Source organism: Dasypus novemcinctus, chromosome 12 (assembly GCF_030445035.2).
Source record: "Dasypus novemcinctus isolate mDasNov1 chromosome 12, mDasNov1.1.hap2, whole genome shotgun sequence".
Classification (NCBI taxonomy): Eukaryota; Metazoa; Chordata; class Mammalia; order Cingulata; family Dasypodidae; genus Dasypus; species Dasypus novemcinctus.
The window spans coordinates 48,276,167-48,300,425 of record NC_080684.1 but is presented as its reverse complement, the minus strand read 5'-3'; the positions used below and the strand labels follow the sequence as shown (position 1 = coordinate 48,300,425).

Below are 24,259 nucleotides of genomic sequence, written 5' to 3'. Positions count from 1 at the left end.
ATGTTTGAGCTACAAAAGACATAAACTATATTGTGTCCAATTCCCTCATATTACAGATAAAAAATAAGTCTGGGGAGGTTAATTAATTTGCCCAGTGTCATGCAGGTGTTAGTTACTTTGCTGGACCTAGAATTAGGTCTGTTTTCAGTAAGACTCTAAATTCTGCAGCAGTGGGTTTGGCTTTATAAACTTACTGAACTTTGGAACCTTTCATAGGTATACTTAGAAAGTGAATGGTTTTATTAGCCATAAAACATTAAAGGGGAGAATAAGAAAACACAGATTAAACCAGTTTCTACCAGGTAGTTTCCACCTGCTTCTAGGCATGTAACAATATGGCATATGGAAGTCACGTAAGGGTAGTCTGTTTCATTTCTTCCTAGCCCATCTGCATGGTTCAACTGTGTGATGCTTCCTGAATACAAGGCAATTAAAAAGAAAAGGGAGCACATTTATTTGGATATTGTGCACACAAGGAAAAAGAAGTGGTGCTGTCACTTAGTCCCTAATCTTCCATCTCTGGTCCAAGATAGGAGATGCTCACCATCTGGGTATTCTTCGTGGGATGAACATAGTTGGCAAAGGATCGGATGGTCATAACCCCTCTTAAATCGTGACCTATTGCTGCATGGCCTCCACGTTTTGCTGCTTAATGTGAGGTTCTCCACAGAAGTTCTCCTCATCTTGATGGGGGTGCAATCAGTCCCGCTCCTTTTCATTAGAAGCCTCTTACTTTCTCAACACTACTACAAAAGAGGGGAGTTGCTGACTATCTTAGTGGTTAATTTCTTTCCAAAACCTCGACCTGAGTGTGTATAGGGAAGGTTTCTTATTACTTTTGGCTCAATTTCTCTAGGGGATTAGTAGAAATTAAAACATATCTTTGACTAAATTATACTGACAAGGACAAAGAGTTATCTCTGAAGGCTGACATTTCTTTAACCTTTTCTTAAACTAAGCTGGAAAATTACAAACTACATCTAAAGAAATATTCTTTATTTCCTATGCCAGAAGCAAGAAGTCAGAAGTGAACCACAATTATGTATGTCATGGTGCTTCTTAACTGAGTACTTGTAATACCTATAAAGAAATAACAGTTATTGACCTTTATTCACCTGTAACATTCTCTATTTTTGCTGAGAATCAAGAACTTCAGCCCCATTTTCAGAGTACTCATTATCTTATCTAAATTTAAAAAATAGTGTCATGTGAAAGTTCTTGCTAAATTATAGTTGCCTCTATCAAGTTTATAATTTTACTGGGAAACGGACTTGGCCCAGTGGTTAGGGCATCCATCTACCACATGGGAGGTCCGCAATTCAAACCCCAAGCCTCCTTTGACCCTTGTGGAGCTGGCCCATGTGCAGTGCTGATGCGCGCAAGGAGTGCTGTGCCATGCAGGGGTGTCCCCGAGTAGGGGAGCCCAGCGCACAAGGAGTGCGCCCCGTAAGGAGAGCCACCCAGTGCGAACGAAAGTGCATCCTGCTTAGGAATGGCGCCACCCACAGGGAGAGCTGACACAACAAGATGATGCAACAAAAAGAGACACAGATTCCAGTGCCACTGACAACAACAGAAGTGGACAAAGAAGACGCAGCAAATAGACAAGAGAACAGACAACTGGGGTGGGGTGGGGGGAGGGGAGAGAAATAAATAAATAAATCTTTAAAATCTAAAAAAAAAGTTTATAATTTTACTATAAATCCTAAATTAGATTAGGTTTAACTTGGGCAGTGAATATTAAATTTATTTGTTTAGGTTGATGTTTTATCTTATAAAATTGCAGAAACTAGCTTGTGTGGGTTTTATGAAGAATAGTTTAAATATAAAAATACATGCTATTTTAAAACTTCCTTTACTGTATGTTTTGTAGTGCCTAGCCTAATTCCTGGCACTTAATAGGTGTTCAATAAATATTTGCTGTTTTTTGTTTTGTTTAATTTCTCTCCCTTACCACCCCCGCCCCCTGCCCCGCTCCAGTTGTCTGTTCTCTGTGTCCATTTGCTGCATGTTGTCAGCAGCACGGGAATCTGTGTTTCTTTTTGTTGCGTTATCTCGTTGTGTCAGCTCTCCATGTGTGTGCGGTGCCATTTCTGGGCAGGCTGCACTTTCTTTCGTGCTGGGCGGCTCTCCTTACACGGCGCACTCCTTGTGCATGGGGCTCCCCTACGCGGGGGACACCCCTGAGTGGCATGACACTCCTTGCACGCGTCAGCACTGCGCATGGGCCAGCTCTACATGGGTCAGGGAGGCCCGGGGTTTGAACCGCGGACCTCCCATGTGGTAGGCGGATGCCCTATCCATTGGGCCAAGTCTGCTTACTGTTGACTGTTGATTAAATGGCTTGGTTCATGTGTTTTTACTGTAATTGCTCTATGAATCAAGTAACCTAAAAATAATAGTGTATGAGGAGCAGATATAATTCAGTGTTTGAGTGCCTGCTTCCCATGTATGAGGTCCTGGGTTCAACCCCCAGTACCTCATTAAAATTTAAAAAGTAAAAAAAGAAACCCAATGTAAAAACAAAACAAAACAAAACAAAAAACAACAGTTGAAGCATTAATTATTTTAAAATTTAAATAATGGTTTTTCTTATTGCAATTCAGCATAGCTACCATCATGTGCTGTGTATTGCTCTATATGATTTTCAAACTTTATAAAAACTTTTGTCAGCTGACTTCACTGATTGGAAGGATGGCATTTGCAATTATAGCTTTAAAATCCCAAAAGAACACAGTTTTGGTACATACCACAGTTTGGATGTGACCTATGAAAATAAGTGTAACAGAGACAGATCAGGTGACTAAGGTGGCCAGGCAAAGGGCACCTCTACCAGCCCAACTGGAAAGAGTCACACACAAAAATTTAACATTAAAAATGATCCCTTCAAATTTATAAAACTAAACACATATAAATAGACATTTAGCTAAGTGGCTAATGTTCATACTTCTGAAATTATTAAAGCTTTAAATTGTACTGTTCTTTTGTTTTTGCTCATTGTTGTTGTTTTTGCTTGTTGTCTGTTTGTTTCCTTTTGGAGGCACCAGGAACCAAACCCAAGACCTCCGGCATGGGGGCCCTGAACTGCCTGAGCCACATCCACTCCCTGCTCTTTTGTTTTTGCTTGTTGTTTGCTTTTGTTTTTGCTCATTGTCTGCTTGTTTTTGCCCACTGTTTGCTCATTGTTTGTTTTCTTTAGGAGGCACTGGGAACTGAAGCCAGCGCTCAATTACTTGAGCCACATCCACTCCCCTGCACTAAGATTTTTGAACATCCTTTGTTAGAACTAAGAGCAAACAATGGAAGACCAAGTCCCATCTGCTTTTTCCTAAAGTACATTCTGAACAGCAGTGTACAGTGTAGTCCGAGGACTACTGGTGATCCATATTACTTGCTGTTACCCAAAGGTGGGTAAAACCTCTGGAGCCTTAGGAGCAAGCAACTGGCACTGAAGTGTACTAATAGTCATTGTATTCTTCAGCACAATGCACTTGCAATTAGGAAAGAAAATAAAATGCAGGTTTCACTTAAAGATGTCTTTGATGAAATAATCAACGTCTTTTTAATATTCTGTATTATTAAATGGTAAGTAATTTTAAAGCGCTTCTGTTGCATACCAAAGTACTATGGTTATCTGGAGAAAAAGCACTTGTTGATTGCCCTGTGAAATGAACTGTCCACTTTTTTTCATGGAGTAATAGTCTTTTTTCCCCCCCTTTTCAAAAATTATTATTATTTTTAAAGATACATAGATCGTGCAAAGTGTTACATTAAAAAATATGAGATTCCCATATACCCCACTCCCCACACCCCCAGAGTAATATTCTTATTGAAAGAACTGACAGTGGAACAATTGTAGCTCAAGTGGTTGAACGCCTGCTTCCCATGTGTGATGTCCTGGGTTTAATACCCTGTTCCTTCTAAAATCAAAAAACAAAACAGGCAAGCTCTGGTTATTTGGAAGACATTTTCTCAAAACTGAACGAAATAAACCTCCAATAGCAGACAGCATTTGTAGCCAAGGTAAAATTTGAGCTTTTAAGTGAAAATGAGAATTTTGGAAAATATGTATCTACTGTTATGAGCTTGACAGCTTCCCAGTGACTTTTTTCACATGATGTCTTAATATTATATAATGATGTGTCACCATTTGAAAGACCTACATAACTCAGTGAACCGGTATTTTTCACATGACCAATGCATGATACTACAAAATCATGGGTAAAGATTTATTCAAAGTATAAGATAGACTAATGGATTTTAGTGTAACAGAGTACAAAAACATCATTGATAAAGTTTCAGATCCCACATTGCAATTAGTCTTTAAGAAACTACCTCTTATTGAATTCTGGGATACTATCAAAGCAGATTAGCCACAATTATCTCAAGAGATTATAAAAATATTCCTTTTTTTTCAACTATGTATCTGTTTGAGGTTAGATTCCTTTGTGTGCTATGATCAAACAACATACTTATGCAATAGATGGAATACAAAGCCAACATAAAAATGCAGCTTTTTTCTTATTGAGCTAGACATTAAATAAGTTTATAAAAATATAAATATAAAACTATGCCAATCTCACTGAATTTTTTTGTTTTGAGAAATGTAGTTATTTTTCATAAAATATGTTATTTGTGTACCATGTAATGGGTTTATTATTATTTTAAAATGAATTAATAAATATATTTAAAATTCAGTTTTCATTTTAATATGACATTTAATATGACAAATATAACTACTATAAACAAAAGCTCTTTGATGTCAATAATTGTTAACATCAATGAACATCAATTGGATAAAGGGGTCTTAAGACCAAATAGGTTAAGAACCACTGCTATGGAGTGAAATAGTCCATGGGGGAAACACAACAAAATGAAACAAAACTATACTGTGCTGAAATAGACTTTTGCCTTTCAGAGATTGAGTCACATTGCATAGTGGTATAGAAGCTCTTATAGGTCCTGCAGTTGAAAAACACATTGAACTTTAGTAATTTCCCAAGCTCTTGGGTAAAAACCTCTGTGTTTTCTGAGGTGTAGTGTGTATGAGGAATAATCATTTGCAAATATTGCTTCAACTACATCTTGCTTTGAAGATCTAGTCCCTTGCATGGGCTATAAATGTTATTATAAACTCCATAGTTGTCTAGTATAGAATATAGAGGATGGCAACTTAATCATGAGGTAAATGACACGACAATATTTAATGAGCACAAGTGGCTAGAGATCTAGTTTTTATTTTAGCCAAAGTTTCAAGATTCTGTCTGAAGTTCAAAGTCTTGTTTCTTGTCATTCAGAAAATTTGCATTGGTATAGGATAAAAATAAAGCTGGTAATCCTCTGAAACTTCTAACACCTTCCTAATAGAAAGTTCTGAGGCTACATTTGTAAATGGTAGCTTAAATTTGTGGTGTGTATTTGAAATGTACCAGCATGGTTTGTTTAAAGAACAAGGAATTTGGAAAATCAGACAAGCTTGTGTTCAAATACTGCATCCACAATTTATTGAGTCTTCAGTGAATAACTTTGTACATGTCAGCAACTTTAAAATGAGGATATTATACCTACCTCACAAGTTGCTGTAAGAAGTAAATGAAATTTTATAGAGCCCTTAGTACTGTCAACAACATAGGAGTTGAGTGCCCATTTGAGGCCAGGCTCTTTGCTAGGTCCCAGGGAAACAAAAATGAATAAAATGCTGGTATTTTGGTGAACAAGTATAGAGATCACTCCCAGATAAGACCAGATAAGGTCATGATTACAGAAGAGAATAATGAGTGCTACACAAAGGGACACAACTTGTCCTCTAAGACCTACACCTGCTTGCCCATTCTTTTAAAATAGAACTTCCCAAGTTTAAGCTCAGCACATGGCCACCCAGCTGGAGACCACCGTTTCCCTTCTTGGTTGCAGTAAGGTGTGGCCATAGCACGAATTTCTGCCCAGTGTCATCTGAGCAGAGGTCATTTGTACAAATTCATGGTCAAGTCATTAAACAGAAATTTTACTATCTCTTTTCTGCCTTCCTTCAGTCTGGAACTTGCCCATAGTGGTGTGGGTCATATCCGTGAGTATAAAAACAGCATTTTAGGGGTTGGTGGAACCACAGGGTAGAAGAAACCCAGAACCCTGGTTGACATCATATGGCAGGGCCACCTATTCTCTCTCACCCCCACCTCCCTAGCTATCATCTATCAGCTCAGACCTTTATATGAGAAAGGAATAAACTTCCTGTTTTGTTTAAGACGCTCTTACTCATTTGTTAAAGCACCTGAGCCAGTGGAGGAGGCTACACATCCGGGAAGCCTCCCTGGAGGAGGGAGTCTCTGATGTCAGTTTTGAAGGGTCATTGTAAGTTGGATTAAACTGCTCTGGAAGTGATTCTGACACTCCCACCTGAACACCTCCCACCCATAAGAATCACTGCTGTGATGCCTTGTAGTGAGATTTGTCTTTTTAAAAGTAATTTTTTTAGTAATTTTTGCAACATAGTGTCATGATCCAATCTTGCTTTTGCATAACTCTCTTTTCTGGTAGAAGATTGAACTAAATGGTAATTGATTCTTTGTTTAAACAAATTTGTATGGAGCACCTTGTATACCTATATAAATAAAGGATGTCACTATCCAATGTAGGTTTCCCCTTATTGATTTTATTTGGTTATTTATTTTTCTAATCTGTCACCATCACAACCACCCTCTTAATTAAACTTCATTAAGACATAATCCCATTATGTTTTTTGGCTTTTATGGTAATCACTAGTATTCATTGCAGCTAGACATATAGTAAGTGTTCTGTCAATTCTTGATTGACTGAACAGATTAATAAAGGGACAAATACATGCTGGACAATAAATCAACAGCAATGAAAAGGCTAGGTTTTAATCTTTAAAGTCACACATAAGTAAGCAGATGATCACAATGTAAAGATGATCTTTAATAGGCATAATGAGTATATTCTGTGAGCTAAATTTTGATAGCCATTACTATGCAAAAATAATTCAATTTTATTTCCTTAATAATTCATTACATCAGAATACTTAGATCTCCATGTCTAGAGGTGGGCTTTGAACAAGGAATTCAATTTTAAACATTTACTTCTTTTTTTTTTTTTAAACATTTATTTTATTTCTCTCCCTTTCTTCCTCCCTGCCCCCAGTTGTCTGCTCTCTGTGTCCATTCGCAGTGTGTTCTTCTGTGTCCACTTGCATTCTTGTCAGCAGCACCGTTTGCTGTGTGTGCAGCACCACTCCTAGGTGGGCTGCGCTTTTTTCACATGGGGCAGCTCAATGCAGGGTGCACTCCTTGTACATAGGCTCCCCTACATGGGGGGACATCCCTGAATGGCATGGCACTCCTTGCACACAGTAGTGCTTCATGTGGGCCAGCTCACCACACGGGCCAGGAGGCCCTGGGTTTGAACCCTGGACCTCCCATATGGTAGGTGGATGCTCTAACAGTTGAGCCATGTCTGCTTCTGAAGGAATTCAGTTTTAACTATATTATCATCAAAAAACATAAATAAAATAATGGGACTGCTTAGCATTCTTTTTGCAAGTTTGAAGTCACTTGAGTTACGCTTATGGAAAGGAATTTACATGGTGCACCAATGATATGAAAGAAAAAGTAAATGTGGATGAGATTAACTGCCTTGGCCTTGCCCTGTAGGAGTAGATTCAAATCACAAAGAAAACAAATACCTTGGACAATGCTAGGACTTCCCTACTGGCAGAGTCTGTATTGCAACTTCACTGAAAATCACTTTAGTGTGTATCTATGGGTTTAATATTTGATTAGTCAAAAGAATTTTTCCTGATGTAGAATAACATCATAGTGTTTAAAAATGTGAATGCCTTTACAATAACTTGTAATTGAAAGTCTTTACTATGTAATGATACTAAAACTGTACAAATAAAAACTGAACGGATATTTTTCACATACTTCAGTGGAATTTTGGCATCAAAATTATAAAGTATTTTTTCGATTGTATTTTAATGTTGTATCTTCATTACATTTACTTGAGTAACTGATGAATGCAGGATAACAAATGAGTGACAGTATTCCAAAACCAAATATTTTTAAGTAATGAAAGCTTCATATATAATTGAAAAATTAAGTAATTACTGACAATACAGTAGTCAGTCACCTAGCACTCTCTAGTACTCAATCCTCAGTTTTCCAAAGTGCTACATAACTTAGTCATTTCTTCAATGACGGTATGTTCATTCTTTAATTGAAATTGGTACAAACTTTTAAAAGAAATTTGACACTAAGAAATTACAGTGGAAAAAAGTTTTGAAAGAAATTGGAATGCAGAAAAATGCTCATTATTTTTCAGACTTCTTCCCTGAATAATTCTTAATTGGGTCTCTAATTTGATTCAGTCCAACCACTAATTATTTGTGTTGTTTACTAAATAAGGCATAGAGCCACCTGCTTAAACAACAATAAATACAGCCTAAGTTTGCTTGTTGCAAATTGATGAATAAACTAAACCAGTACATCCATCTGTGAAATATTTCAAGGTCGACCCTACATTGACTACAAGATTTTGAGTTAAAAAGACAGTGGAGAACAATGCTTATAGTTTGATAATGTTTGCTCACTGAGCATGAAATGAAATTTAACTGTGGCATGTCTGCATTTGTGAATTTATTGTGGTTGTTTAGGCTTCTTGCAAAATGAAATGTCAGGCAGTCATTCTGAGATTCCAAATATATTAGGCTTTGAGGGGCTCAGATAACTGAAATTATTCTTTCGGTTTGCAAAGGTTGTTTTTCTACTTTTCCCACCATGTATAATTAATTGGTATATTCAGACTATAAGTAATGGAATGAGCATAGGACAGTAAAAATAAAACTTAAAAATTACTTCCAAACTCTGAATACTAAGTGTGCCAGTTGAATATTATAGGGGTTTAAAAAATGTGCCAAGTACCGGGATTCATATTCTTCCTGAAGATATACTGTTTCTTAGAAGGAAAAGATTTATACCAGAAAGTCTCTTCCAGCTATAGATATTTTTATACAGCTAGATGCTTTCAAGTGATGAAAAAAATTATGAAGTCTTTTTAAATAATCATGAGACTTCACAGGCTCTATTTAAGCTCCATATTTATAGTCTCTCTGTCTCTGTCTTTGTCTTTGTGTGTGTGTGTGTATGCGTATATGTATATATATCTGTCTTCCACTTGTCCTTCAAGGCTATCAGCGTAAAAGAAAAATTTTCAGTCATCTATCTATCTATCTATCTATCTATCTATCTATCTATCTATCTATCTATCTATGTTTCTTAGTTGGTTATTCGGTTTTACCAAAGCATTGAATGTCACAGAGCTGTTTTGTTTTTGTTTTTGGTTTTTTTTTCTTGAATCAGTTCACTTGACTACAAGAACATTTTCTTGGTATTTAAAATCTTTCCTGTGTTCTCACTTCTTTTACGAATTGTGATGACTAATCTAATTTAAATTTTCCTTATTTTCCTTCCTCTAAATGCTTTGCCATATGATTCCTCTTACCTACCTTCTTGGTCTTTTTTTCTCAAAGCCATTTGTTAAGCCTTGAATTCTAGCTACCATTGCTAGGCATACTTGTTTAGTTAGGTAACAAATATTTGAAAGTACTTATAAGTTTTTTTGTTTTTTTTTTAGCAGATGCTTACCCAATTTGGACTAACCAATGTTATTGCCTCTCCTTTTAACTTTTATTATTGAACTTTTGCCTGGATCATTTGTTTGTTTATTTGTTCATTCATTCATTCACTTACTCAATTGTTTTCTACAAATGTACTGTACACTCAATATTTATTACACAGTGGGTATGAAATAGGAGATGGAAGGAGAATTCTAAGCCATCTTTCTGTTTGATAATAGTTTTAGTAACAAGTTTAGTGAGTTTAAAATCATTTGCTTTTGGAATGTCTGTGGCTGTAAGGATTCATTTATTCACTCTATAAAAAATGTTTCTAGCACCTGTCACAGGTTAGCTACTAAATTCATGCCCACTACTTTCTTTTGGGTATATACCAAGAAGTGGGATTGCTGGGTCATATGCTGTTTTCACCTTTCTGAGGAACTGCCAAACTGATTTCCACTGTGGCTGCTCCATTTTCCAGTGCCACCAGCAACGTGTAAGTGTTCCTATTTCTCCACATACTCAACTAACACTTAGTATTTTCTGTTGTTACTTCTAATTATTATATATAATTATTATATACATATATATATATAGCCATTCTAGTGGGTGTGAAGTAGTATCTTCCTTTTATTTTTGAGATACCAGGGCTGTGGATTGAATCGGGACCTTGTCTGTGGGAAGCCGGCACTCAACCACTGAGCCACATTGACTCCACTGAGTTGGTTTTTTCATGTTTGCTTGTTGTTTGTTTTTTGTTTTTTTGTTGTAAGGATGCACGGGGGACCAAATCCAGGACCTCCCATGTGGGAAGCAAGTGCTCACTGCTTGAGCCACATCCGCTCCCCAGTAGTATCTCTTTGTGGTTCTGATATACATTTTCCTGATGACTAATGATTTTGAGCATCTTTTCATATGCTTACTGCCCATTTGTATATTTTCTTTAGAGAAATGTATATTCAAGTTGTTTGTTCGTTTTAAAATTAGGTTGTCTTTATGTTGTTGTTAGCTCTTTATATATTCTTGATATTAAATTCTTATTGAATATAGGCAGTCATTTTCTCCTATTCTCTAGGATATCTCTTTACTTTCTTGATAGCCTTTTAACGTACAAAATTTTTTATTTTGGATGTTCAATTTATCTGTATTTTTTTCTTTTGTTACTTGTACTTTTGGTGTCATAACTAAGAATTCACTACCAACTCTAAGGTTATGAAGGGTCCCACTGTTGTTTTCTAGGAGTTTTATGGTTTTAGCTGTTATGTTTAGGTTTGGTCCATTTAGTTACTGTTTGTATGTGGTATGAGATAGGTCTAATTTTATTCTTTTTTTATGTGGATATCCAGTTTTCCCAATAGCATTTGTTGAAGAGACTATTTTTCTCCAATTAACTATACTTGGCACCCTTGTCAGAAATCAGTTGGCTAAAATGTATAGGTTTCTCTCTGAACTATCAGTTCTATTCTATTGGTCTATGTGTCTATCTTTATGCCAGGACCATACTGTTTTGATTTTGGTGACTTTGTAGTAAGATTTGAAATTGGGACATGTGAGACCTCCAGCTCTTTTCTTCCTTTGCAATATTGATTTGGCTCTTTGGGGCTCCTTGCAATTTCATATGAAGTTGAGGATTGGCTCATTCAATTTCTGCAAAAAGGCTGCTGGGATTTTGATAGGTATTGCATTGAATCTGTAGATAGCTTTGGGTAATACTGACATCTTAGTAATATTACGTCTTCCTGTCTGTCAACATGGGATTTTTGTCATTTATTTAGATCTTTAAAATTTCTTTCAGCACTGTTTTGTAGTTTTTAGTGCCTAAGTCCTTCACATCCTTAGTTAACTTCATTCCTATGTATTTTGTTCTTTAATGAACTATTGTGAATGGGATTTTTAAAAATTTCCATTTCAGAATAGTCTTTGGTAGTATATTGAAACCCAAATTATTTTTGCATGTTAATCTTTTAGCCTGCAACTTTTCTGAATTTACTTATCAGTGCTGGTAGTTTTCTTGTGGATTCTTTAGTATCTTCTATATAAAGGATCATTTCATCTGTGAATAGAGATAGTTTAATTTCTACCTTTCCAATTTGGGTGGCTTTTTTTCTCTTGCCTAATTTCTCTGGCAAGCATTTTCAGTGCAATGTTGAATGATAGTGTCGAAAGTGGGCATCTTGGTGTTTGATCCACTTTTTTTTTTTTTAAAGACTTATTTTTATTTATCACCCGCTCCTGCGGCCTTGCTTGCTGTCTGCTCTCTGTGTCCATTTGCTGTGCGTTCTTCTGCTTGTCTGTTTGTCTCCTTTTGTTGCATCATCTTGCTGCACCAGCCCTCCACGGGCGCGAGCCATCAGCTCTCCATGGGTGCAAGTCTGCTTGCCTTCACAAGGAGGCCCTGGGACATAAGCCCAGGGACTCCCATATGGTAGACGAGCCCAATCAATTGAGCCACAGCCGCTTCCCTGTTTGATCCACTTTTAAAGGAGAAAATGTTAAAGATAATTGTATAATGTTAAAGATAATTTATATTCTTTAAACAATGAATAAAAATTAAAATGTGTTATTCTCATACTGCTAGGGGTAGCCTTATTTAGGAGATTCTATAATAGTGCAGGCCAGAAAGGATGCAAGCTGTCATTGGGAGTAGTCATGTAACATAGAAAAGTGATTAATTTGGGATTGATTTTGGAGGTACGGCTGAATTGAACTGGCTGATAAATTGGATGTGAGTAGTATAAAGGAGAGGAATCAAGTATGCCTCTGTGTTGTTTTTTGGTTTGAACAACTGGAAGGATAATACTGAGATGGGATGATGATGGGGGGTATAGGTTTGAGTGCTATGCATAAAATATTTGGCCTTTTTTACCTTGGAGGTACTAATTATGTATCATAGAAGGGAATTGAATATGGATATATGAATCTGGACCTCAGTGTAGACATGGTATACAGATGAACACTCTACTTTCATTCAGTCATTCTCCAATTATAAATTGGACTAAGATACATTACCATGTTTATTTAACCTTGAATTATCCCCCACTAATGAAATATAGAAAACATAACATATTACATACTAAGTTGAAATAAGTACATAAAATTTTTTAAAACTCAAGCAATTATTGGGTATTACATACATTTGTAAAACTAATTTGGTTATTTTGAAACACTTAACAATAAACTTGAGACTTCATATTATTCTCCTTGCAAAAATACTCCAAAAGTTTATATTATGTTCCCAGATATATTTAACGTTGTACAAAAATCTATCTCAGAAAGAATAATAAAGGTTAAAAGTTGACTGGTTGAGGATAATTCTCCAGATTCCAGCCTTTCCTGATAACGTTTTACCTCTTTCCATGATTTTAAATTTCCTGACATGAAACAAAATCAGAGAAATTTAAGTAGGTAGACCAGGATTTCTTTCCTTGGACTCGCTTTTGGGCTACATGGATTATGAGATTATTCTCCAAAAATACAGAATTCCAGAGCTATCCAATTCCAGAAACATCTATCAAGGGTTAAAAATAGATAACACAAAGAAAGGCAGAAATGGGGTTTTCAGTGTCCAAAGAAAGTAAGAAGTATGTGCTTTTGCTTTTTTCCCAAAAGTTAAGGTCAAGCAAATTAGAATTTCTAAGTAACCATTACTAATCTTCAGACTGAAGAGAATCTTTCACATTCTGATCTCCAGTTCTGGAAGACCAAATAGGATTGTCCTTATGGGTTCATGATGCCTCAGGATGCACGTTCTTGGAACAATGGGAATAATTATCAGTCCCAGTCATAACTTGGACTATTGCCTAAGCAGTTACTAGACTCTTTCTGAGGCTCCCCCAATGTGTAGTGGGCTTAGGTGGTGTCTAAGAACGGATGTTCAAGTGGTTCCTAAGAAATCTTATAGCCCCCTGTGCTTTCTTCTATTCAGTAGTTCGTTAAGCATATATTGGCCATTTACTCTGTGCCAAATTCTGTACTAGGGACCAAAGATCTAAAAATCAATAAAATATGGCTCTAGTTTTATGTATTTCCCAGCTTGGTTAAAGAGACAACTAGACATTTGCTATACAGCTTGCCATGGTGTGCGAGGGTAGTATACTTTGGTAGCTTAGTCAGCATGTACCAATATTGCTGCATTATAAGCCACTCCCAAACCCTGAGGTTTACAACATTTATTCTCCCCCTTACTGGTCTGCAGGGAGTTTGCAGGTGGGCTGAGCAAGGCAGCACAACTCCTGATATGGACTGAAAAGATAAGAAACAGCTTGGGGTATTTCCTGAGCCGAAAGACTCTACCCAGCATTTAGCAATATGAGAGTGCTAAAGTAAGTGTTGTTGAAAGGTTACCATGGGGAAACAGACTTGGCCCAGTGGTTAGGGTGTCCATCTACCACATGGGAGGCCCACGGATCAAACCCCGGGCCTCCTTAACCCGTGTGGAGCTGGCCCACGCGCAATGCTGATGCGCGCAAGGAGTGCCGTCCCCCGCGTAGGGGAGCCCCACACGCAAGGAGTGCACCCATAAGGAGAGCCGCCCAGCGCGAAAGAAGGTGCCACCCACACTTCCCATGCCACTGACAACAACAGAAGCGGACAAAGAAACACGACGCAGCAAATAGACACAGAGAACAGACAACCGGGGGAGGGGGGGAATTAAATAAAAATAAATAAATCTTTAAAAAAAAAAAGGTTACCATGTACCAGATTCAAACTGAATGCTTTCTAAGCTTCACTTAATTTAATCTTCATTGATAGTATCCTCATTTATAAATCAAAGAAATTTAGACTAGCAAAGTTAAATAATTTACCCCAAATTTACCACAAAGCTTTGCCCAGGTCAGGGTCAGAGCAAAGTTCATCCTTGCCTACTGTCATTCCCCCACTTTTCATGCAGTAAAGAAGGGCCAGATCTAATATGCATGGATTAACAGAATTTTTAAAAAATCTTTTTGGTCAGAGTGTGGTAGACTGTGGGGAAAATGTCTTCTGCAAGGGTTGGTAGTGGTAGCAGCTGAGGAGGGAGAAACAGCTGTACCTCTTGGGGCACAGGCTTGGCTGTGAAAGCCTGCTTCTCAGGGTGGTATAAACTCATCCTTTGGAGTCAGGTGTGTGTGTGTGTGTGTGTGTGTGTGTGTGTGTACACATGCACATGAATGTGTGTTTTGGATCGGTGATAAGGATTCTACCAAGGTTTGGATTCATTCTCCATATTGGGAAAGGAAGACTGGCCTTAGAATAGCAAGTAGAAAACAGATCAAATAAGCTAGGGGCCTGAGAGGAGAAAGGGAATGCTATGGTGTGGTGAGAGGAAGCATGTTTGGGACTCTCTTTGCTTCTTTATTGGATGGGCTGGAAATAGGGATCTTCCTCTAAAAGCTGTGCCTTGCATACCTCTTCTCTGTGGCCAATGGGACAGGACACAGCCATTCTCTCTCTGTATATCGGCACTCACTCTCAGTGAGCAAGCTTAGGCAAATCTTGTCTCTTTAGCCATCCTTCAATCAATTATTCATTTATCCATTTATTCACCCTTCATTCCATCATTCTTCCATTCATCAGATAGTGAGCATGCAACATGTTCTCCCAACTGAGGATACAAAGGAACCATCATGACACTTAGGCAGTGGTTTTTGAATTTTTGCACTTAAAAAAAACATGCATTTCCTCTTACACATCTTTAACTTCACATTTGAAGTTTTTCATCATTTTTCATCATTTATACATTTGTGAAATATACGATTTCTAGCACAGTATATATTTTAAATAAATCCATTAGATAACTCATTTGACTGTATACAGCACATCTGAATACCATAGTGGTTTTTTCTGTTTTTAAAATACTGTTTACATAGAAATAGCTTTTGTGAATCAGCATAGCCTGGTGGCCAAGACCATAAACTCTATAACAGGGGTTCTTAACAATGGTCCGTGAGCTTGAATTGAAATTAAAAAAAATCCATTATTCTTGTGGGGACGTGTTGGTACGGGTGTGATATATTTATTAAATAATATCCAGTATAGTGTGGATAGTAAAGGGTCCCTGGTTTTCACCTGACTGCCAAAGGGTCTGTGGAACAAAAAGGTTAAGAACCTCTGCTCTAAAATGAAAGTGCATGGGCTATTATTAGGAGGTTATGTATTTTTAAGTTATGTTTGTTCAGGTTATATAATCTATGAATTTCATTTCAGACAAGTAAAGGTACCACTGTGAGTTGTGTGACTGTGGACAAGTTACTTAATGTCACTGGGCCTCATTTCCTCATCTATAAGTGTGGGTAAATGATATTTCCAACTTCATGGGATTGTTGTGAGGAATAAATGAGTACAAGCTCTTAGAGACTGGTACATACATAGCAATAAATAGTTGTTTGTTATGTGTTATTGTTATAATGACTTATTATTTTATTATTATTGTTAGTTAATATCCTGAAAACCCTCGTGAAATTTTCCTAAGACCTTATAGGAAAAATTAGCCAGGGGAGTTAAACATCATAAGTAAATGAAATACTTATCTCTAATTTTCCCTGAAATAAAACAGGATAGCATACAAATAATGAAAAAATACATACTTTTTTACACATCTCAAGTTAGTAACAATGGCTGTCAGGGGGCACTGTGATAGAGGAAGAATGATTTTAAAAGAGGCATAAGCAAAGTGCCCTTGGAGGGCAGAGCGAGAGTCCATTATTCTGCTCCAGGGCTGGGGTTGGGGGTGCATCAAGTGGAGGTAGCTCCAGGGCTGGGCATTGTAGGTTGTCCTAGTGAGAATCTGGTGGAAACCTAGGGTTTGAATGCTGTGGGGGAGAGGGGAACAGAGAGACTGGGATTGGTCTCTGAAATCCTTTCTAACACTAATATTTTTAAAATTCAAATTTTTAAAAAATATGTCATCTCTATTGTTAACTAAGGTATATCTTAGCATTACTATCATATAAATGTCACAGGAATATTTATTGAGTACCTACTATCTGCCAGATACAGTGAATATCTGGCTCTGTGTGGATGTGTCTCCTTACTCATCATGGGTGTGCCTGAGGAATTTAGAAAACATTTACTTCCATGTTGAAACCTTTACTTCAGGCTCTGAGGAACCCTGCTTAGGTCTTGTACTATTTATTCTTTTATTTATAGATATATGTATATATTTTAATAATGAAAGCAAAGGTTCTCATTATTTAAATAACTGTAATAAAAATATAATGAATTGGAGCTTTTGTTAATTAAAGGGCTTTGGGCGATTCTTTTAAGATACCTCAATTCAAATGTACCAATAGACAATATTTTCAGCAGAATAATAGTTTAAATGCCTTGGACTTAGTGTGAGGTGCTTATCTTTAATTTGAAGCATTTAACTTCGAAATCCGTGTCTCTTAAATCTTGTACAAATTCATGAAGAACAAGAAGACAGAAAGTGTTAGTGTTATACCACTCAGAATTCTTAGGATGCTACCTGCTTTTGAATATCAACTGCTAAAATAACTGAGTGATAAAAAAATAGGTCTTACACTTCAAAGTACCTTAAACAAGGAAAACAGTGGAGGCACTATTCTAGGAGTAGGGCAGTGTTCCCTTGGTTAATTTAGCTCAGTGGTTGTCAGCAAGATTGCCCCTTTGGTGTGACTGGGAGGATTTAGGGGCCATTTTTGGTTGTCACACTGCTGTGACATTTGTGGGTGGGGGCTCCTAGAATGAGGGAGAAACACTTACAAACTAAAAATGTGTTCTCTATCTTCAACAACTTTCAAATATCCATATGAATAAATAGTCCTATAAGGGAGAAACCTATTTATAATGTGGGGGTCCTAGAAGCTAATGCTAAACAGTTTTAAAACACAATACTGTATTTAAACAGTTTTAAAATGCAATTAATATACTAGTTTTTATTCTGTCCACCTGTGCCTCTACTCTTTCATTTTCTAGACCTTGAATGGAAGAGCTTCTGATGATCGCTTAAATTCTAAACTATTCATTAGATGTAAGGATCTAACTACATCTTCTAGTATAGTCGTGCCCTCACATTTACATATTCAAGTATGTAGTATTAAGTGCATCCTTAAATACATGTTATTAGGATGTTAGGTGTTTAAATTATGTGTGCATAGAGCACCTGTTCTGTGAATTTCATTTTGATGAGTAAAGAGGGGAGGCTGTTACAAATCATTTGTCATAATAAAGTGGTTTTGGGGCTGACAGGGTTAGACAACCATCATTGCTAGGGACCAGGTTGCTTTCCCACCCCACGCTGCCTTCCTCAGGATGTTGGGATATCTACGGCAAGGTCACAGGAAAGCTGCAGCAGTTCTTGCCATCAGTGTAGACATCATGGCATCTAAGAAGGCCAAATTGATTTAGTGTCTCAGTCACAAAATAGGTTGGTCTCTAATAGATTGTCTGTTCCATAATGATATTGAGAAAATTCTGTAACTGTTCCTCAATGTGAATGTACTCAGAAGGGTACTATTTGATCACTCATTTAGGGAAGGTTGTAAATTGAAGATTTAACTTGTTGGTTCTTTCCCTTTTTCCTACAAGAATAGAGAATCTAATTCAGAAATACATGAAAACCATACAAATGCTGTCATTGTCAGAAAGAAAATAATTATGTTTTATTTGCTAGCATATTTGCTATTCTTAATTGAGGTAATATTTTTGAACTATTCCACCTGCTTTATTTTCTCATGTGAACAAATTTTTATGTGAAATGTAATTTTATAGTTTAGTGAATATTTAGCTCAAGACCAATTTGTGATAATAACCTGCTTTCTTTACATAAAAATATAAGAAGAGATACAATTTAAAGAAATCAGTGCTTTAGGACTGGCTAATCAAGATAGAATGTCAGCCATGGTTCAAAAGCATAAATACCTGTAGGGGCTAAGTGGTAACTGAATGAGAGAATTGGGCCCAGGGGAGGCAGCTGTGGCTGAGTGGAAAGTACATGTTTATTTATAGGAAGCAGCCACCACTCAGTTCTGATCTATGATTGCCATGCTGAAATTGGGCCCAGAGTTGCCAGATCTTTTGATGTTTCAAGAAAAATCAAATGTATGGTTTATTTGTGAAATCTTCTGGCTTTTAGACATTGGTCTTCTTTTGTGATTTTTTTACACACTTGGTGAACCAAACAAAACATGTTTATGGAAGATATCTTGTCTGTGAACTGCTGTTTGCAACCTCTAACCTGTCCCATCCATTGAGAGGCTGTGGAGTACAAGACTGTAAATAGCAGCACTTACGAGTGTTTGTGCTGTTAAGGTGAAAAAGCAGTTCCTTTTCCAGAAAGAATAGCACATCTAACCTGATGGACTTGAACTGTACTCTACTAATTTGCTAAGTGTGGTGGGATGCTAGCTAGTTGTTGCGTAATAGCAAGTCCTTATAGATTTATGTTGGTCTACCATTGCTAAACCTGGAACATTTAGGATAGAAGATGGGAAAAGTTCAGAAGCATGGGCTTAGGAAGATTGTGTGAAGGATCCTGTCTATCCTCCACCACTCCCTGGCAGAGTGAGAAGTGTCTTGCCTTCTATCTTTTAGATTGTGACACACCCACACACATATAGCCATCATGTACTGCTACAGTCTCTCATTCTTTGTGACCCAAGTAGACCTCCAATAGTGACTTCCCTATTCTGGCTTCCCAGGCATCTGTGACTGATTTAATAGGAATATTCCCCTGTCCATCTTACTCCTTCAAGTATATGGCTAACCTCCAGACTCCTCCCCAGCACCATCAAACCGCATCCTGTATAAAAATTAAATCATCATAATCAGATACTGAAAATTTAACCTCTGAAATAAAAACTTTGAAAAATAGGGGAATAATAGAAAGGTGCGTAAGCACAATTTGCATTTTTTTAAAAGATTTATTTATTTATTTATCCCCCCCTCTCCTCTGCCCCAGTTGTCTATTCTCTGTCCATTCGCTGTGTGTTCTTCTTTGTCCACTTCTGTTGTTGTCAGCAGCACGGGAATCTGTGTTTCTTTTAGTTGCGTCATCTTGCTGCGTCAGCTCTCCATGTGTGCGGCACCATTACTGGGCAGGCTGCACTTTCTTTCGTGCTGGGCAGCTCTCCTTATGGGGCGCACTTCTTGCGCATGGGGCTCCCCTACCCCGGGGGCACCCCTGCGTGGCAGGGCACTCCTTGCACGCATCAGCACTGCGCATGGACCAGCTCCACATGGGTCAAGGAGGCCCGGGGTTTGAACCGCAGACCTCCCATGTGGTAGGCGGATGCCCTATCCGTTGGGCCAAGTCCATTTCCCTGCATTTATTTTTTAAAACAGTTTGCTATGTAGATATTTTACTTAGTCTGTATTGTTTCTTGGGCAAAATGATTGCTTACACTGCTTTAGAAAATCTCAGTCTCTTTAAGTACTAAAATTAAAAGCAGTACACACTGGAGAGATGTTTTAAGTTGTTCTATATAAAAGAGATCTTCTCTCTATTGAAGACTAAATTGTCACTGTTCTTTGTGAGTCCTTTCAAATTGAACTGGGAACTTATAACTGCAAAACTTAAGTAATGCGGACTCCACTAATTCTGGAGTTATAATAATTCCGGCGTAGTTGGCTAAAATTTGTGCCTGCATTATTTCCGGGGTTCAAGTGTACTTGGTAAATTAATTACACAAACCAGGATATTTGGTTAGCCCAATTAAAAATGAGAATCAACAACTCCTTTCAAACTCCATTTCAATAACAGATGTACATAGAGAAGAATGAACTGCTGATTGCAAATAATTCTTAGGTAGGCAAGTTAATTTCTGAATTTGTATTAAAGAATAACTAGTACTACCTGCCTTGCCCTACCCGCCTTGCCTGTCTTAGCTTGGTAATCTTGGCCAAGCCACTAAAACACCTGTCAGCCTCATTTCCTCATCCATGAAGGTAAAATGACACTCAAATTCAAAAAGTTGTTAAAAGGATTAAATTAAAAGTTTATGTATCATTGTTATTTATTTAGTGACCTATTCAAAGTCTAGACTCATGATCTTCTAGTTTACCACTTTAAAATTTTTGCTAGTTTGTTTTGGATAGGGAGTCAGAGTAATAAAGGATTTGGATCTGGTAGACAAGTGATTTTTTGTTGTTTAAAGGTGTTCGTAAAAATTTGATAGCATCTTTTTTTTCAGCATCATTAAGTTTCTGTTTCTCTTCATAAACTCACTTCTAAGGCAGATAAAAGGGAAATCTCTAAGAATAGATGAAATTCATGAAACCACTGAGGCTAACTACACATTTCAGAGCTAAAATGCTCTTGGTTGATGAATATTTACCTTCTAAGTAGCAATTATTATCTGAAAATAGAGGACTGTCTAAATCTAAAAGGAAGACAAATTGCTTGTGAATCTAAACAGACAGTGCAAAGTGCAATCTGTTCCCTCTGGATGGTCCTATGAACTTGATATTACATGGATATTTAATGACCTTTAGACAGTAAGAAGCATTAAAAAATATGTTTCTGGAAACATGGAGCTGCAGAGTAATATTAGTTTGGTAGGTAATACGCCTAATATATGCTTGATTAATTACATTGTAAGCAAATCAAATTTTTCCTGGTGTTAAAAATTTCCATTCATTTAAAGACCTGAAGAAAGGAGCTAGAGAGAAGATTATCCATGATTAAGGCTGACCTCTCTAGACTTTCGAGTACCTCTTTCGTCTAGTCTGAAGTGTTTCTGATTGTTGTACTTAAAAAAAAAAAATTACTTTTGGTTTTAGAGACAAAGGATGAACAGGGTGTGAGCACTTTCCAAATTTCTCCTTCCCTCCCTTCCTCCATCTTCACCAAGGAGAATTGTTTAATTTGCTGTTTAGCTAATTTTTGTTTCCATATTCCTTTAAAGTATAACAATTCAACTAGACTTTATATTTGAATTCAGTGTAAGCAGAGTTGGATTATTTGTATTTCCTCTTCCTAAACCATGCAGTTTCCCTTTATTCGCTGATTATGGTATGCTGTTACTAAACCTATGAGAAGCCTCTCTGTGAATTGCATCTTAATATTTAGATCAAACAGCGATTGAATACATTAATGCCCAGTGGGTAAACGTGTCATTTGAAAGCAGCTGCTGAGCCTTCTCCCTGCTGCTCCAATTAACACATACAGCACACTCGTGTCAGCAAGAGGGCTGTGCATATGGATGAAACCACTTTGCTGCTCATTAATATGATAGTCAAGAGAGCACAAAGGGTTAATCAGTCTGCTCCTGGCAAAACAATAGCTTTTTAAGAAGTTTGCCAAGCACGTGCTTTGACACACTGGGTGTTGGGACTGGGGGGTGGGGTTAACAAGTAGGAAAAAGTCGGTTCAGCCTGTAGCTTTGGTTCAGTCCATTGACTAACATGTTTCCCCGCCCTCTCTTCTCCTATGCCCCCTCCCCTGATGATGGAGACTTTGGATAGTAAATTCTAGTGCTGGGACTCCTCTATGCCTCAACTGAATCTCTTGAACTTTCTTGTTTTGTTTTGAAGCTGTTTGAAGTCCAAGGTTTTGCTGTTTATTTATTCTTTTCTTTCTTATTTTGCTCCCCTCCCCCCCCCCCCCCCCCCCCCCCCCCGCCTTCTTTTCCCCGTTATTGGGCACGCTTGGTAGTTTGTAGGGCTAAATGAGAACTCTTATCAAAGTAAACGCATATTGCTCTTGGTTTTTTAACCTCTCCCACGGCTAAAATCTCTGCGTTATAGTGGCACAGAGGCAGTTCCAAGGAAAGCGCGCCCGTCCCTGGTTTGCAGTTGGTCATTCATGCTCCACCAATTCCGCGAGCAGCTGGGCGGTTGCGCTGCTCCGGTGCTGGCTGAGCCGGGCTGCGCGGGGCGTGAGAGATGGACCGCTTCCTGGGTTTTGTCAAGCAGATAAGAAGATCTAGGCGAAGAAAGGGGAAAAAGTACCGACCAGAAGAGGATTACCACGAGGGCTATGAGGATGTCTATTATTACGCCTCAGAGCATTTTCGAAGTAAGCGCTTCCCTCCGCCCTCCTGTTCCTTCTCGCATGCTGGGGTTAACAATAAACCTTGCCTGGCGCTTTTATCTTAAATGCTAAAGGTTTCACAGATGGTGTTCTCTGTGAGCAGTCTGTAAGTACTGAAGTACTACGTTTGCTTGATTTGTTGTAAGAATAGTCATCAGATAGCATCCAGACTATATAACCAGTTGAGGTCTGTACACATGGGTAATATTTTAGGTGCATTTAATTGATTGCATTATATCTTAATGAGCCATTCAAAAAGGTATCTTGCAAGCCAATGTAGTAGAAGGTGGTTAGAATAGGTTTTGTTGGAGTTGTTGTTTTTAAATAGTTTTTTTTTTTTTTCTTTTGGGAATAGGGAAGGCTAGCTCATTTGGAAGAAATAATTGTTCATGTTCAAGTTGATGCCTGGGATTAGTGCTCCTGGTATAGACTTCTGAACAGTTATCTCTGATTAATCTCAGGCGATATTTGTACAAGGAAGTTCAAATGCTTTTCTCTGTTGCGTGTTCATAATTTTGTCATTGAATGAAGAGAACTCTTATTTACTGTCAGCTAAAAACAGTGATACCTGTAGAATAAAATAAAATATACATTATCAAAACATCTGTAAATTAGCTTGTGAATAACAGAGAACTAGAATTTTCCTTGTACTATCAGTGCTTTAAGGTCCTGATGAGGTTTAGACTTGTCCCAACAGATTTTACATTCCCAGAAATGCCTAAGGATATAGAGAAAGAAGCTCATAGAATTTATGATGTGTTCTAGTTGGGGGCAAAATGACAGTTATGTCATTTTAAAAAAAATAAAAATGATGTTTTATTTTCTTGAATAAGGATCTTTATAAACATGTATTTAAATTCTAGTTCTTCCTGGCTATTTAATGTCTAACTGTGAATGTGTCCCATTTACAGCCACTGTGCATTTACTAATAAATAATTTAGTTCCAAATTTCTGTGGTATTGAAATCTGTGAAAATTAGTTGTAATGCCAGAAATTCTGTTGTGATTGATGGATGCTGAGGGTGAAAATTCATGTGGTGGCAATAATACAATAATGCAAAATTGTAATTCTTTGACATTGCTTAAGTAATATGTTATGTTCCCTTTATAGAGTAATCTGTGAGTTTGAGCTGTTTTCCTTTAATGATGCTTTTACATGAATAACCTGTTTTAATGTAGTGACAGTCTATGTTTCCTAAATTTAGTTTCTATAATATATTCAAGAACTTAACTAAGATTTGTATTATATTACCTTAAAAAGGTCAGCTTGCATGCATAATTCTGAAAACTCGAAGATGAAAAAAGGAGTTTAGGAATTTTAATTAGGTTGATGTTCATGGTACAAATTTCTTGCAGTCAATATATAATGTGTCAAATTCACACCTTCCCAGGTTTCTATTGTGGTATATCTTTGAACAAATAATATGTCTCTCATATGCCACCATCCTACTAGTTTTGGTAAAAAAAAATTAAAACAACAAATACTTTGCAAGTTTAAAAAATATCACTACAAGGAGAAATATTTATGAAGATGTCTAAGAAATATCTCCAAACTAGAGTGAGGAGAATGATATAGCTAAGATTGTGGTCTTTATACATCAAGTGCAGTTACTCAAAGAGAATCATGTTTTAACTTATCTAATTTGTCAATATCAT

General features: G+C 37.2%; 1 protein-coding gene across 18 annotated transcripts in view; it reads left to right on the top strand.

Annotated features, from left to right (window-relative positions):
- Positions 1–24,259, top strand: part of GRIP1 (glutamate receptor interacting protein 1) — a 746,896-nt gene that overhangs the window by 321,365 nt on the left and 401,272 nt on the right. For 8 of the 18 annotated variants that reach the window (XM_058308387.2, XM_058308385.2, XM_058308386.2 and 5 more), the window contains exon 1: positions 21,987–22,589. The exons of 2 other annotated variants lie outside the window; for them this stretch is intronic. In XM_058308387.2, the coding sequence (XP_058164370.1) occupies positions 22,457–22,589 (133 nt within the window). In that variant the 5' untranslated portion in view covers positions 21,987–22,456. Of the gene's footprint in view, positions 1–21,946; positions 22,711–24,259 lie in introns of those variants that run through there. 8 more of the 18 variants (XM_071218935.1, XM_071218934.1, XM_071218932.1 and 5 more) reach the window with 4 other exon arrangements.